The sequence below is a fragment of the Aulonocara stuartgranti genome, assembly GCF_965226115.1.
Source record: "Aulonocara stuartgranti genome assembly, chromosome: 11".
Lineage (NCBI taxonomy): Eukaryota > Metazoa > Chordata > Actinopteri > Cichliformes > Cichlidae > Aulonocara > Aulonocara stuartgranti.
In genome coordinates this window covers 30,997,696-31,013,203 of record NC_138947.1, presented here as the reverse complement: position 1 = coordinate 31,013,203, position 15,508 = coordinate 30,997,696, and the positions used below count along the sequence as shown (strand labels likewise).

General features: G+C 39.3%; 1 protein-coding gene across 4 annotated transcripts in view; it reads left to right on the top strand.

The window, feature by feature from the left end:
- Positions 1 to 15,508, top strand: part of LOC309716714 (protein spire homolog 1-like) — a 36,905-nt gene that overhangs the window by 1,484 nt on the left and 19,913 nt on the right. For all 4 annotated transcript variants that reach the window (XM_082550687.1, XM_082550685.1, XM_082550686.1 and 1 more), the window contains exons 2-4: positions 2,992 to 3,020; positions 12,114 to 12,347; positions 14,739 to 14,864. In XM_082550687.1, the coding sequence (XP_082406813.1) occupies positions 2,992 to 3,020; positions 12,114 to 12,347; positions 14,739 to 14,864 (389 nt within the window). The remainder of the gene's footprint in view (positions 1 to 2,991; positions 3,021 to 12,113; positions 12,348 to 14,738; positions 14,865 to 15,508) is intronic.

The following is a 15,508-nucleotide window of genomic DNA, read 5'->3' as shown; positions in this document are numbered from 1 at the left end:
TGTAATATTCTCAAGCTACCCCTACGGGCCTTTAAAGTGTGTCTATAGTGTTGTAATCCTGATGTTATTGTACTTTATGGTGGGTCATGTGTAACATGAGGCAGAGTTAGTGTTTGTGGATATTTTTTCTAGCACGGTCGAGCTTTTAAATTGAGGGATAAGCCTGGAATCCAACCAAAACAAAACAGGTGACACTGCATGCTATGTGATATTTGTATTGCCTTATTCTGTGGGTGCGTCTGTGAACATTTGCTTAAACTAAGCACCTGATGTTGTTAGACTAAGAGCTGGTGTGTTCATGTTCGTCTATATTTACATTTGCCCAAAGAGTGCAGAGCAGACTGACTTAATGCCTATCCATCTCTGTCTTTGTAATTGACTACCTGAGGGCCTGAGGGAAGTGCTCTCAACTCAGCTCCGACGTACACACACTGTTACACAACCCTGCTGAGTCAGTGTTATGGCCTTTGATTCAATACATTTCACATCCTGCTTTGTCTTTGAGCAAATCTGAGAGGCTCAGCTGTGATGCTCATGCTGGTTTTGGCCTGTATGTCTATATGGTTATAGAATGAATGGGTTATTTTTAGGAACATGGATGCAACCACTGGAGAGGGGAGTCATCCTAGCCTTTATTCCTCTGTTGCCTGTGTACTGTGACATCATGCTGCAAATAGTGGCTGCATATCAATATGTTTTTTGGATTTGTTTGTTCTTGTACTATTTTTTAAGTTTGTCAGAGAAAAGTAGAGGGTTATTTTTTTTAAATATATACCCCTATGGTTCTTCAGATGATCCCCAGACTGCTTTATTGGCTCCGCCTACATACATAACACACCAAATGCTTTCATATGAACGGATTTTGAACTTATCGAGTGCAATCGCATAAATATTATTATGTAACAGTTGTTAAACGGTTTTAAATGGTTAATGTAGGCTATACAGTATTCAGCATTCTACTTCTACTCAACTTCTACTGTTTGGAGTCATAGTTGGGATTTTCATTCAGTTATCCATTATATTCTGTAATTTTGAGAATGTGTTTGCATGTTTATTGATTAATAGAGCTAAACTGTTTTACTAAGTGCTGTGCTTTTGTCTTCCTAATGCACAAGCTTGATAATCAAAGCAATTCATGTAAATAATGAGATAAATGTGTGGTAAAGGTTTTAAAGGTTAAGGACTTTTGAAGCTATCATCTGCTAACATGGCTTCAAGTTAAATCCTAACACAGTTTGTTTTAGACTCTGTTGCCGTTTAACCCACATCATGTCTGCTATGTAATACAGCATTTAACCAGGCCACCTGACACTTTTTATTACATCTCAATGACTGTAAATGTTTTTGCTCATGCCTGTTAGAAATAGATGGAATTTCATGCCAGTACTCTCCTTGACTGATTCATCTTGAAGGCACATTTGATTGTCTGCTCATTTTAGATGCAGTTGACACATCTTCACCTCAGCAGCACGGCATTCAAATCTACTGATGCGAGTTAAAGTTGTGGGCTGATGTCAGTGGTGCCATGATGTTGCATTCCTGCGTATTACAATACAAAACAGGGGTTTGTTTAGAGGGTCATCTGTTTACAGGCTGTTTACTCATGATGTAAAAGCTCTGCTGATGTAGCCGGGAGAAATGCTACATTCTTCCTTTTGAAGGGAGCGCATTCATCCAACGCGGGTTCTCGACTGGAGAATTTTGTCGTCACTGGTCATGATACTCAAAGTGATAAATAAGTTACAGCTTAGAGATTTTGTTGAAATTGATTCCAGCTTGCATAATGATGGCAAGAACAAAGAGGGCCAAAATCAGTTTATTGAGAAATCAAACTTGTTATCACTGATAAATAGGAGGTGCTTGACCACAGAGGAACTGCATATAAGTCCCAAGTGCTACATATTAAAAATCCTGTGATGATACTTTACTCTACTGTAAAATGTGACATCTGAAACAATAACACTGGTGATTATTATGCCCCAAATCTATACAACAAATAAGAGTAAGACAGATGAATTAATATTATTGTCAAGCAGACTAACATCTCATCTCACCTGATGCTTGGACAGTTTGCCAGTCCATAGGGATGGAGAAAACTGTAATGCACGTATCTAATCAGTCAATCACTGGTCAGCAATCTAAAGTATTTAGACATGTAGATATGGTCAAGACAGCCTGCTGAAGTTCAAACTAAGCATCAGAATGTGGAAGATCACGGATACAAGCGGCGGAAATGAGCTTCCTCCAAAGGGTGGATGGCCTCTCCCTTAGAGATAGGGTGAGAAGTTCTGCCATCCGGGAAGAGCTCAGAATAGAGCTGCTGCTCCTCCACATCGAAAGGAGCTAGCTGAGGTAGTTTGTGGCATCTGACAAGGATGCCTCCTGGGTGAGGTGTTCCGGACATGTCCCACCGGGAGGAGGCCCTGGGGCAAACCCAGGACACGCTGGAGAGATTATATCTCTCGGCTGGCCTGGGAATGCCTTGGTGTTCCCCCGGATAAGCTAGAGGAGGTAGCTGGGGAGAGGGAGGTCTGGGCTTCTCTGCTTAGGCTGCTGCCCCCGCGACCCGGCCCCGGATAAAGTGGAAGAAGATGGATGGATGGATGGATGGATGGATGGATGGATGGATGGATGGACGGATGGATGGATGGATGGATGATGGATGGATGGATGGATGGATGGATGGATGGATGGATGGATAGATGGATGGATGAAGCACTGTGAGATAAGAGCACTAACAACTACACCACTGCACCAGTAATATTATGTTCTCTGAGAATTTCTCATCCTTGATATTAAAGACGTAAATCAGTTTTCGTAGTTGGTTGGAAGTCCTGTCAGTGCTGTTTTATTCCTAGAAAAAGAACTTTTGTAGCTGAACCGGGATTTGTAGCTGAATAATATGCTACCTTTCATTTATGCATCAAAGTTCGAGTACCTCATGCTTCTTTGCTGCTCATGATAACAGTGCTTTCTTTTTTTAATCTGCAGGTAAATACAGCCCTTGCACAACAACAGAGGTGAGTAACTGCACTCTAATACTGCTGTTGTTGTTTTTATTTCATCATCACACACTTGCACATGTTTTGTATGTGGATGTATTTACTTGTTTATAGAGTAGCAGGTGAATAGAATTTGGTATCTATTTTTTTATTTGGTATTTATATATGTTGTGGAATCCGCTTGTTGAGTGGAAATAAATGATAAATAAATTTAATTTCAAACGTGTTTTAAATGAGCGTACTCACACAAAGTGATTACTTTGGGTGGAGTTAGTTTGTGAATATTGTTTGCAGTTGATTAAATCTGAGACTTGAGCAAATGCAGATTTTCTGGAACACAACCAATCATTCAATTAGCGAGTTACTTATGAAGAGAAATATGTGGCTGTACGTACAAATAATGGCTTCTTGTCCACAATAATGACATGATAATCTTTTTAAATATTTACTCTTTGTGAATGGTTTCATTAGCTACTTACAGTAAGCTAGCAGTCAGTCACAACAACAGAGATATCATTCAGATTACAGTGCGGACACCCTGTAGGATTATTTCAAGTGTCAGATAGTGCTATGGTTGAAACTGTCGTAAGCCCTGGGTGTGTGTTAATCCTAATGTTTGCACTGCCACTGCTCTGGCTCCCCTGCCTCTAAAACTAATACCTTTAACAAATGAAACAAGTTCAAAATGTGCTTTCATTTTCTCAGTAAGGAATGGATTTCACTTTAGGCTTTACAAAGACCTGAACAGTCCAACAAAGCAAATACCAGACTGTCTCCAGTCTGAGGTATTTACACATTTTTTGCATGTTCAGCAGCGAAATTGTGGTTAGTGTCCTGATGTCATGACAACCGCTGACAGCTGGGCATTTTTTGATACAGGAATGAGATGTGCTTTTTAATACCTTGAAGTAATTTCAGATTTACAAAACTATTTAAATTTTGAGAAGAATTCATACGGAAAAAAACGCACTGCGAAAAAAATGGAGTCGACATCATGCTATGATGAGCCGGTCCTGATAGAAAAAGGATGAAACTAAGATTCTGGGTTTATCCACTTGTCACGAGCAGGGAGAGTTTCGTGGTTTGTTGTTAGTTTATGAGAAATTAAGGAGAAAACTTCTGTGTTTCATTTGCATTTAATATCTCTGCTTCTAGGTATGTGACTGCAGAATTATTAAGGGTGGTCAAATCATCTTTTTCATTGTTAAAAAATCTATATAAACTTGTGAGGCCCAGTAACGCCATAAGCCCTGAAGGACAACTAAAGACTAAAGTAGATAGAAGAGCAGTGCTCTGTCCTAGAGAGAGAAATCAGATCATCATTGGTCTACCTTAGGGTGCAAACCACAGGTAACACTGAAAAAATAGTAGCCAGGTGGTGAAAACATAAACTAGGGTGTTGATCTTGGCCAGTGATGTTCTCTCCAAGTGTCCTTGTAGCTGATGATGAGACCTCAGCTCGAGGTATCAGGATGAACTCTTAATCGTATAGGTCCTTACTTTCTGTTCTTACTTTCTGTCAGTTGTTGAAAAGGCGTGCTGGACATGACATCACAGTACAGATGGATAATGAGCCTTGATCGCTGGTATTAAGAGGCAAAGTAATGAATTATGAACCAAGCGAACAGTTATCGTCAGCTCTGATGTGGAGGAAAAACTGAACATTCCTCTAAATTAACCTTCAAGCAAAAGGAAACTGTAGTATTTCTTTAAACTTTAAAGTAAACTTTGTAGTATTTCTGTAAGGTATTACTCGACAAATGTACCATTACATAAATCTAGGTTTATTACAATGAAATAAAGAAACAAAAGCTAAAATAGCTTGATTTTTAGTCGCTATAGGTAAAGCTTGTGTAGCCTCACTGCTGCCTCACAAACTCCTGTAATTTTCCAAACTCTGGGGTCTGTGTACAGTTTTTTGTTCTAAATCTGCAGCCGTTAATCCAAAGCCAGGGGTTATTTTCTCAGGAACTGAAAATCTCCTGAAGATCGACAGGACATTTTACAGAACTGTTTTCACAGGCTGAGCAAGACTTACCGTGATGAGTCTTCCAAAGCTGATATGTAAACTGACCGTTTGAAACACAGAGCGGCTGTAGCAGTTATTCTGTTTTGGTTACTTTTACAGTTCATGCCAACAGCAGTTTGACTGTCAAATATGCACACATGATAAATACCTACAAACAAATGCATGTATATATATCATTCCCACTGCACTTAATGTACATGTAAAAAAAATATCTCTGTGACATGTCTTCCAGTGTATCATACTATGTGAAGTCAAATTTGTACACAGTAAAAATTACTATTATATAGTATTTTATTGATTCTGCATTTTTAGCAGTTTGGGGTTTTTATTACTTTATTTTTCTTACTTACTTTTTTATTTTATTATTTTCTAATATATCACTAATTCTCTTTTCCTTTCCTTTCCTTGTGCTGCTGTAATAAATTGAATATGGGATTAATAAAGTCTGTATCTACTGTATGTCTGTCTATTCTACCAACCTATTTCCTCTTTCGGCTGCAGAGTTCCCAGCTGGCTACTCTGATTGACTAGTTAAAATGTCACCCAGCAAGGCCTCCTCCTTTGATGAGCGCTCTGGGAGAATGTTCACCCTTAATTAAATGTCTTTGTAAAACTGACAGTGTGCACTCTCACTGCACTATTATCAGCTGCTCTTAATGATCGTGATAATAGCTTCTGGAAATGTCTTACAGTACGGAGGGGTTGGCGTCTCTGCTATTTAGTTTTAGGAACTGTTTTGTCACTGCAGTTACCACACTTTTTCGTCCCAGTTTATTAGAGATAGCGCGCAGTAGCTTTCAAGGCGTTGAGGACTTGGATTGCCGTGTAATAGAGCTGCAATAACAGATGGACTGTCAGGAAATAACCCGAGCACATACACATGCAGTCCGCTGTAGAAGCAGTGAATGGGAAACTGTATAGACAAATCCCCGCTAAGCAGCTTTGCACCACAAATGAGTTCTCACAATGCAGTGTGTGGCAGAATGGATCAGAAAGCTACTGCAAGTTGGTGGAGCTGCTTGATGCTTGACAGGACTGAAGGCGTTCTGCTATAGCATGCAGTGTGGAATTAGCCCAGAGCTAGCTGAACAACAGCATATGTGTGATGGGCATTATCTGCACACGGCTTCAAACAGCAGGAACTCTTGCAAATGATCTGGCGAATGTCAGATGATTTGCTTCTCTTCATAGCCAGTGAACTGGATTCACCGACACGGCATAAGGCAGCCTAACGCTGTTTGCCTGATAATCAGAATAGATGAGTTCACTAAAAATGGATCATTTTTTGTTTTGGAGTTGCAGATATTTTGACATAAATATGATGATTATGTGCGCCAGCTTTAGCAAAAAGGCTGTTGTTGACTCCTCAGTGGAGCATCCTAGTCCTGTGACTCTGTGTAACCTCAGGCATTTGTGGATTATGCTTCATCACATTCCCCTCTGCCAAAGTTTAACCGTGCATACCTTGTGCTCTTTCAAGTCCTGAGCTTTAACGCCATGAAAGGGATTAGAGTTTAACATCACATCCAGTGTTTAATGTAAACAGAAAATTCAGTCAGATGTTATGTGTCTTTTCTCTGCGAGTTTAATGTTCATTTGCATTTACTCTCCCATTAAGGCTTGTGCTGCCATGAAAGAAGAGAAACAGACAGCATAAAAGTAGAGGCAAACTACTAAGGGGGAAAGAATGTTGTGTGGTTCAAAGGTTTTCTCTGTTCTATATGTGAACTCACTGGGTTCTACATCTCCAAGAAAACCAAGGTAATTGTTCCCAGTCATATGATAGTCAGAGCCCAGAGCAGCGTGGCCAGGAAACTGGATAAAAATTATGCCTAAGAGGAAAAAGCCTATGCTTCGACATATGACGTTTTGTCATCTGCACTATTTCTTATTACTCAACTTTTATGTAATCATGTGAATTTCACTGAATTCACTTGTTTTAAAATAGGTTCGATGTAGAGAACTGCACTGACATATATTATTATTATTATGTTGGTCAGTATCAGAAGCAAAAAAAAGTTCAGATTTCTGTTGTCAGACTTTGCAGGTGTGGCAGACATGCTGCTGTGGTACAGCTTGGACATGCCACCTACAAACTAACAGTTTTAGTTTTCATCTGATTTCAGCCATGCCAATATATAATGTGTTTTACACATTATATATTTTGTGTTACTTTTTTGAAGTAATCTAGTTTGTTACTTAATTACTCACTGGAGAAAGTAATTTGTTACACTTTGCATCACGTTACTTTTGTGTTTGAATTACCTGAAACAAATTGTTAGTTAACAATATAAACCTTAGACTTCAGTTCCACATGCCAACACAAATCCTTATCCTGATGAGGACACATATATGATCTTTTGCTTTTAAATTTCTGTAATACGTAGATAAAGGTGAAAACAAGCCCAAGGAGACTGAAGTGATCGCCACTGCCACTGCTTTTGTTACCTGCTGAATTTGAGTGATGGCTGCTGCTTAAGTGTCTTACTCAGCTTAATAACAAGCTAGCTTTTTAAAAATCTATTTGCTAAGTGTGCAAATAACTGAAGAATGAATGTAGTACAGTAGTTACATTAGTCTGTTACTGAAAAATGTAAGGTGACCCAACACCGGTCTTGGAAGACCCGCAAGTGGTCTGAAAAGAAATAGAGGGATGTAACATCATTCAGTGAACCACTCATATTAAAACTGAAATACTCGATGACTATTGAAAAGGTTGCCATGGTCTGGCATGTTGATTTCCCTCGTATAATGAAGTATTACTATTTGGTTTCCCTCTGACCTTTTAAAACTAATATTAATAAAATAGATTAGACACATATTTTTCTTTCTGACAGCAGAAAGGATATTCCACTCAGCCCCGACTCTATATCACTAGCATGTCACTGGCATGTTGATGTTAGCAAGTTGCTCAAAATGTAGCCATTAAGAAAGGCGTTGTTGGCATCAAAATCATGATAAGTATATTTTTTCCAAAGAATGAGTAAAACATGTAAGCTTTAACATTTGATGTGCTATCTTAAGGCTTTTTAGGTGACACAGTTCCCTAACTTAGAAGGAAAACAGGACACTACAGCACAAAGCACCTGTTATCTTTGCATTTTGTGCTGTTCAGCAATTGTAATAATTCAGCAGCCAATAATAAAGGTAAACTCCTAAGAAAAAGACCCAAAATAAAGACACTCTCTTTTCCCCAACTTAAATATACAGTCTTCACTTGTGAAGTAGAAGTTGGTGCACATTGTGCATAGCATAACTTTATGAGGGAGTGATTAATGAGAGAAATGTTCGATTAGAAAATGAAATAGTGGACCCTATAGGAGATATGCCAGTAGGATGGGTAGAAGCCTCAGCTGAGGCTGTAGCTAATGTGAGCTAGCCCTGAGATCAGCTGGTGTGACTGTGACTTCCTGGCCTGGAACTAATGCTATACTTGATTTCAGTCATGACGATTATAACCAAAAGGAGACTGTTGTCTTTATTTGCAGTTATTTATTATTGAATGGTTTAGGTCTTTTTTGAAATGTTGTTGCTATTTCGCACTCATATGTGGGCCCTATGTTTGAAACCCTTGCCCTAAGAACACCATACCAGGCAAACCCACGATGGCTTTGTAAAATAAAATGACACCAGGTGGACTGTCACTGATCCTAAATTCCACCTGTCGTTGTCAAAAAGGTATATGAAATAAGCTTTTATGGTACAATTCCTAACACAATATTCTGAAAACACTGAAATCGACCGTAGTGCTAGTAATTAGTTTTTAAAAATAAAGGATTCCCAGTTCTTGTTTCCTGTTTACTGCCACAGACATGACCTAATTTCTCTGCTCCCTCTAATTAAGAAATCCTCCAAATTTCAAAGGCTTTACTAGGTAATTAGACTATGGCCCTTTGCTGAGTGCTTTTGCATATTAGAGAGCAGAGCTCGCACATTTCAGCCGTTGTTCAATTTGTAAAGCTGGAACTGGTGTTTGGCCACCCAAAGCCAAATATCTCAAGCTAGTGTGAGTCACTGTCTCTTACAGCTGGTATTCATTGCCACATTCATAGGCATTGTTACCGCCAGCCTCCTCTCCATCTGTGGTCCTTCCTAGCCTTCCTCAGTCAGACACTGTTGTCTTGAGTTTGTTTTTACCTGAACTGGTTATTCACACATACATGTCTAACTAAATTTGCTACATATTAATAAAATGGATTGAATTGTGTGTATTGATATATGGTGCTGAAAATATTAATTGGCTAAGTGGACTGTTAGTTAACTTTATTTTATCTCCAGATAGGAGATGTATGTTAACAAAAAGGAGTCATATTTCTAACAGAGACACAGATCATAGAAATGTAAGCAACTTTAACAAGTTAAGCTGTGATATACTGGACTCCAGACTGCAGGAACCTTTATGTTAAAACAGTGAAGAAGTGGCAGCAGAAACCTGGTCATATTCACAGACATACATCAATAATGTACTTAATTAGGACAGAGGCTAAATGTTTCATGATCCATGTAAATATAAGGGTCTGTGCTCGCATCATATCCTGCTAGATGTTTGGTGCTTGTAGCTGAGGTCAGGTTCTATACAAAGCTGTAGCATTACTCCCCCTGCTTCCTCCTTTCCATCTCATCATTCCGCTTGGTCGCCCGAAAGCCTGGGAACCATTCAGGGAGACTTTAAAGTAGAATGGAGACATGTTTGCTTTAGCCTCACAGTCACAGGGACAGCTCAGGTTTGTCCATTAGTCGCAATTTGTAGTTTATTATTTGTCAAGAACGTGTTAGTCTCCTTTACCTTAAATGATGAGCTCATTTTGAAAGTTTTGTTTTTCAAGTTGCAATTCAAGGAAATTACATAAATTTATAAACATATTATTTTTAATAAAGAGGATTGTAAAATACTGGAATATCTGTTTGCTCTGTAATGCCAATTTTATGCCAAGGATTGTTTAGATTATTTGTCATAATTCTCTGTAACCAAACTTCATTGCCTGGTTTTCTTACAGCCTATAAAGATGAGCCTTTTGTTCTTTAAATGAGCACCATTCTGGTCCTGATGCTGGTTTAAACTAAACACCCACTCCAGCAAAATACAGAATAATATATCTCAATGTGAGTCCCTCGATGCTCTTAATCTTTGCTGTGAAGAAAAAAGTGTGATTGAATCCGCTGTAGTCCGTCTTGTTCCATTTAATCTCATTTTGCAGATCAAATGCTGTTTCAGACCTTGACTGAATACTTTAAGGCGTGGCTTTTTATGATGGAGGAGGAGGAGATAAGAAACAGGAGCCTAAAAATCCACAAACTGAACACATACTGTTAAAACATTATTGAGTAAAACATACTGTGGGGTGAACTATGCATTGATAATTGGTTAAATCGGGGTGTGGGGTGTGTTCATCCTGGGTTGAATATGTCTCATCTGTCAGTGGGTGTGGGCCCAGGTGGAGCTGAGACAAAGAGGTCGCATTCATTTCCCCCTGAGAAAACTCAGCCATTACCCACTGATGGGGGGGGGGATGTCTCATATGACTCCTCCTTCCATGAGCAATCATTGATTTGCCCTTGATCTTCATGTCTACACACACACACACTTGATCCTTGTGCCTGACCTTTCTACTGCCCCCTTTGACCTCTCAACATATCATTTTCTGTTTTTTTTATCTGTTTTTTTCCTCTTTTCCTGTCTCCTGATATTTGACCTCCCCTTATTCCCTCTGATTTCATCCCATGTCTTTCTTGCTGTCTTTTCTCTCAGTGTTTTGCTTTGGTTTTTGCCCCTCTCAGTCTTGTCTAAGTGCTCAGGGCTGCAGAATAATCCTCTCTGTGATTTCTCACTCTTTTATCTTGGCTTTGGCAATGTCTGCTTTATCCACCATGACTCCCCAATTCCAGGAAAACTCAAGCGCACCATCTCCTGACCTACATGCATCAGCCTGAGAAAAAGAAAATAATATATGATTTTTTAAAGTAATTTTCTGTGATTTTTTAAGCTTTTTCTGCTGTTGCCACTGTTGGTCTGACAAAAGCTATTCACCTAGTCAGAATTTTTTGTTTAATTTTGTTTAAACACTCTAATGTTTATCCTTTTTGTCAAGTGTGTATTATTGTTGAATGAGGTAAGGTCACAACAGGCTGATTCTTGCTAAACCTGTTAAATATTAATGTGTGTTTATTGCTTGTGTTTACAACCCAAACATGTGATGAAGCCACAGAAAGTAGTATAGTGTCTTAAAAGTGTTTTGATTGGTTTGCATACAGCTGCATAAAGGTTATTGCTCTCTCATTCACAGAAACGTTCACGTAAATGACCAGCTGAAACTGCTCGAATCATTAATTTTACACTAATATACAATTATTGTACATAAAAGGTGTAACTCTTTATGAAAAAAGACAATTTATTGTTCTCGCTGACGTGGAGTATTTTACAGTCATTTCCAGCCAATAGAGATGGCTGTTTAAAGGAGATGAAGCCACTTTATGCTACACACACAAGACATGGTAAGAGGCAAGCAAGCAGCTAGTTACAGTCTTAGTGACTGATCATATATCATCTGCCTGACAAACATGAGGTACTGCAGGTTAAAATGGGAGGAGCTTAAAAAGTAGCCACACCCTAAATAAAGCCTGCTTTACTGTTCTTTTTCTTTACATGGGACCAGACTGGGACCTGACTGTATGCATATGATATTGATTGTGCATATGATCTTCATGAGGGAGTGTTTGTGTGGTGACAGAGGAAGCTGTCTCTGCAAAGAGCCGTGCAGTCAACACATCACACGTGTTCCGCTCAGGCCTGATACACTAGAGGGGATCATGTTGAATAACAAAGGGACAAATCTATATTTGTTTTTATTATGTGACAAATAGTTAACAGTTATAAAGAGTAAATGTATAATAAAGAGTATCATTTTTATTATGATCTTTATTATCAGATACAACATATTTATAGATGAATTTTATTTTAAATGATCGAGGCATGTTAGATGTACAAATGTTACATTTTATTTATTAATGAAAACAGATGATTCTAATAAACATATAGACATGAGTTAGTAATAGCATATAAACTAGTTGTTTTTGTCTTGCAGGTGATCGAGTCTCTGGGGATCATGATTTACAAGGCTCTGGACTACGGGCTGAAGGAGAATGAGGAAAGGGAGCTGAGTCCTCCTCTAGAGCAGCTCATTGATCTCATGACTAACATGGCTGAGGCTGAGAGGGAAGCATGCCTTGACGAAGGCTACGAGGCCACAGAGGAAGAGGACGAGGTGGAGGACTCTGATAACGTCTCTGGCATTCGTGGCTACAGAGATATTTTCAATGTAAGCAGCTGGTGGACGCTAATATGTATGTTCAGCCACTGATGGCTGGTGGTTAAAAAGGATACTGCCAAGAGATAAAGTAATTTTAGTTAATAAGTGTTAAGTATGTAAAAGTAATCCCCTCAAAAGCAGAGGCTTCCAGCTGCTCTGCATACTGATATACTAACAGTTTCTCTGAGCTGATATCTACTCCTCAAAGGTCATCTCTGCAAGGCACCAAACGGCTAAGAAACACAGGCACACAAGCACTATGTACAGACGTTGGCCAATTAAGAGAAAGCTGTCTTAAAGTGGGCTGATACTGTAAAAGACATGAGCTAAAACAGCTTTTTTAAATAGTGGACAAAGTGGTCACCCATGAAAACATTAATCCTATAGGGCAGAATGGAGGTGCAGTAGTTAGTGCTGGGTAAGAGCTAGAGGGTCCACCAATCAGCTATTATTGTTATTGTATCTTTATTTCACACATACACAGTACAAAACGACATATACAATTACACATACTTGCATTTACATCTACAAATATGAATATATATGTAAATACACACACGTATGTGCTCAGACAAAACAAAAAATGACTAAATGACTCGGGTAAAGTTTGTAGCATGCATGCTTGTTGTTTTTGTCTGCTTCCACTTGTCTTTGCACTAGGATGATGTCGGCGTAAATGTGCAGTCATATTCGTTGTGTTCCCACTAGTGTAAAATAGTAACGCGCATTTTCTTGTTAGTAACTGTAACGGCGTTGTAACGATAGGAATAGTAATTAATTAGATTACTCGTTACTGAAAAAAGTAACGCCGTTATTCCCATCACTGTCAGTCACATATAAAATATTTTTTGATCAAGGATTCCTGCAACAGCTGGGAGAAAACAGAACTTAATGATTCCAGTAATGGAAGACGTAGGCGATGTAATTCCCACTTAGAGCAGGTAATCACTCGTTTGCAAGTGAAAATCCATAATTCCAAATCTAAGGAAAGTGAAATAAAATAGTAATCTCTCCAAACAGACATGAGTGGTGTAAGTGTTTGGAACTATACACACTTATAAAACATTTTCTCTACTATGTGTGAAGCTAAAACAGTTCTCCAGTTCTTGAGGAAAACATCATCTACCAAGGTATTCCAGGAACAGATGCAAACAAAGAGGGCAAGTGTTTAGGAAAAATTAAACTATTAAATATTCAACATATTAAACTCAGCAGTGAAAGCAGAGCTCAGAACCACAGTGCACTCGGGCTGCCAGGCTCATCTTTGCTGGGAGGCATGCATCTCTGTTGTCCAATGGAGCAGAGTCACTGTGTCAGTCCTCGCATGCCTGTGCACTGTTTACGTAATAACTATGTACCCAGTCACACACACAAGTGCACACATGCACACCAACACTGCTCTCCAAGGAGATGCATGGGAGCGGTGTGGCAGTCTGGCCTGTGGCTTTCTAGCTGTCAGTTTGAATTGTTTTCCCCCTGAGACCATTCACCCCCTGTGCTCCTTGGTTTACCTTTTGTCCTACTGTACTAACCCCCGATGACACTATTTTAGATTAGAGCCATATTTATCCACTCAATGGAACTGTTTTGATTTTGTATTTAAAAAATATGAATTTTATGTACACTTAACTGAACCCATTATTTTCTGTTACTCCCACACTTATTGGCAGGTTAAAGTTTCTAAAATGAGACAGTTGTCTGGTGTTTTCCATGTTTAGTGAAATTTTTGCAGTCTGGACAAACGGATGCCAAGAGCATGCAGAGCGTTGGCCAAAGGTACCTTCTGTTCCTCTGAGAGAAACAAGGGCATATTTTGTCATCGCTGTGTGTGTGTTTGTGGAGCAGCAGTGTGGCTGACCTCAGGCAGAGCTGTCTTGTGAATTGTGTTCATCAGTCAATAACAGCTGTTTACAAGTATCTTTTGGTTGGTATTTTGCTTTTATATAATGCCACTGAGCTCCATTAGCTAAGTGCTAGCTTGATACGACTATCTATACTTCATTTAAAGCCTAAACGCGTGCTGTTGTTGTAGCCGTGAAACCAGCAATCAAAATAGTCAGATTAATTATTGTCATTGTCATGCCAGCTTTTGTTAGATTGCTATACTTTAAATTATCTGATCTAATACAATGCTTTGCAAAATAATAGCTTGTTATTGTCTTAGCACAAAATCAATCAATTAATAAAGTCCTAAATGACCTGAAAACCTGATCAGGCTGTCAAATAAACAAACAAATCACAAAGAAAATCTTGAAACTTAATGAAGTGAATGTAAGAGCGTGAAATTTAGAAATGAATTGTGTGTCACCGAAAATGTATTGTTGATTGTTGTTTTTGATTTTCTTTCAGTGCAGCTGTGTGAAGTGTGAACTGAAAATCCTTTTGCTTCCTCTGTTTTAGCTGTGCACAGCTCATCTACCCAGTGTGTCAGATGCGCCCAGTCATTACCAGGCAGTGTGCCGAGCCCTGTACACAGAAACCAGAGAGCTGCGCACTTTCTTGGAGAAGATCAAGAGTGCCAAAGAGGTAGGGTCCTATGATAAAACAGATCAGGCATAACATTATGGCTATCTGCCTAATATTGTGTGAGTCCTTTTGCTGTCAAAACAGCCCTGACCCATCGAGTCTTGCTGTGGTATCTTCACCAAGATGTTAGCAACAGATTCTTTAACTCCTGCAAGTTGCAAGGTGGGACTTGTTTGTCCAGCACATCCCACACATGCTCAATTGGATTGAGATTTTGGAATTTGGAGGCCAAGATTTCAAATATCTCAACATCTCAAACGTGTGGTTGTGTTCCTCAAACCATTTCTGAACCATTACTGCTTTGTGTTACACATTATCCTTCTGAGAGAGGCCACAGCCATAAGGGAGTATTGTTTCCATTAAACAGTGTACATGGTCTGTAACGATGCTTAGGTAGGTGGTACGTGTAAAAGTACCATCCACATGGACCCAGAAGAAACACTGCCCAAAGCATCACACTGCCTCTGCCAGCTTCCTTTCTTCCCATTGGTGCCAGGTGTTCCTCAGGTTAGCCACAGCCATGCACCCGGCCAGCCATGTGATGCAAAGGAAAACGTGATTCTTCAGACCAAACCTGTTACGGCCGAGAGGGCCAGGCAGTGGGTGTGGACTCAAATGCAGACACAGAGGGAGGCAAAACGGGC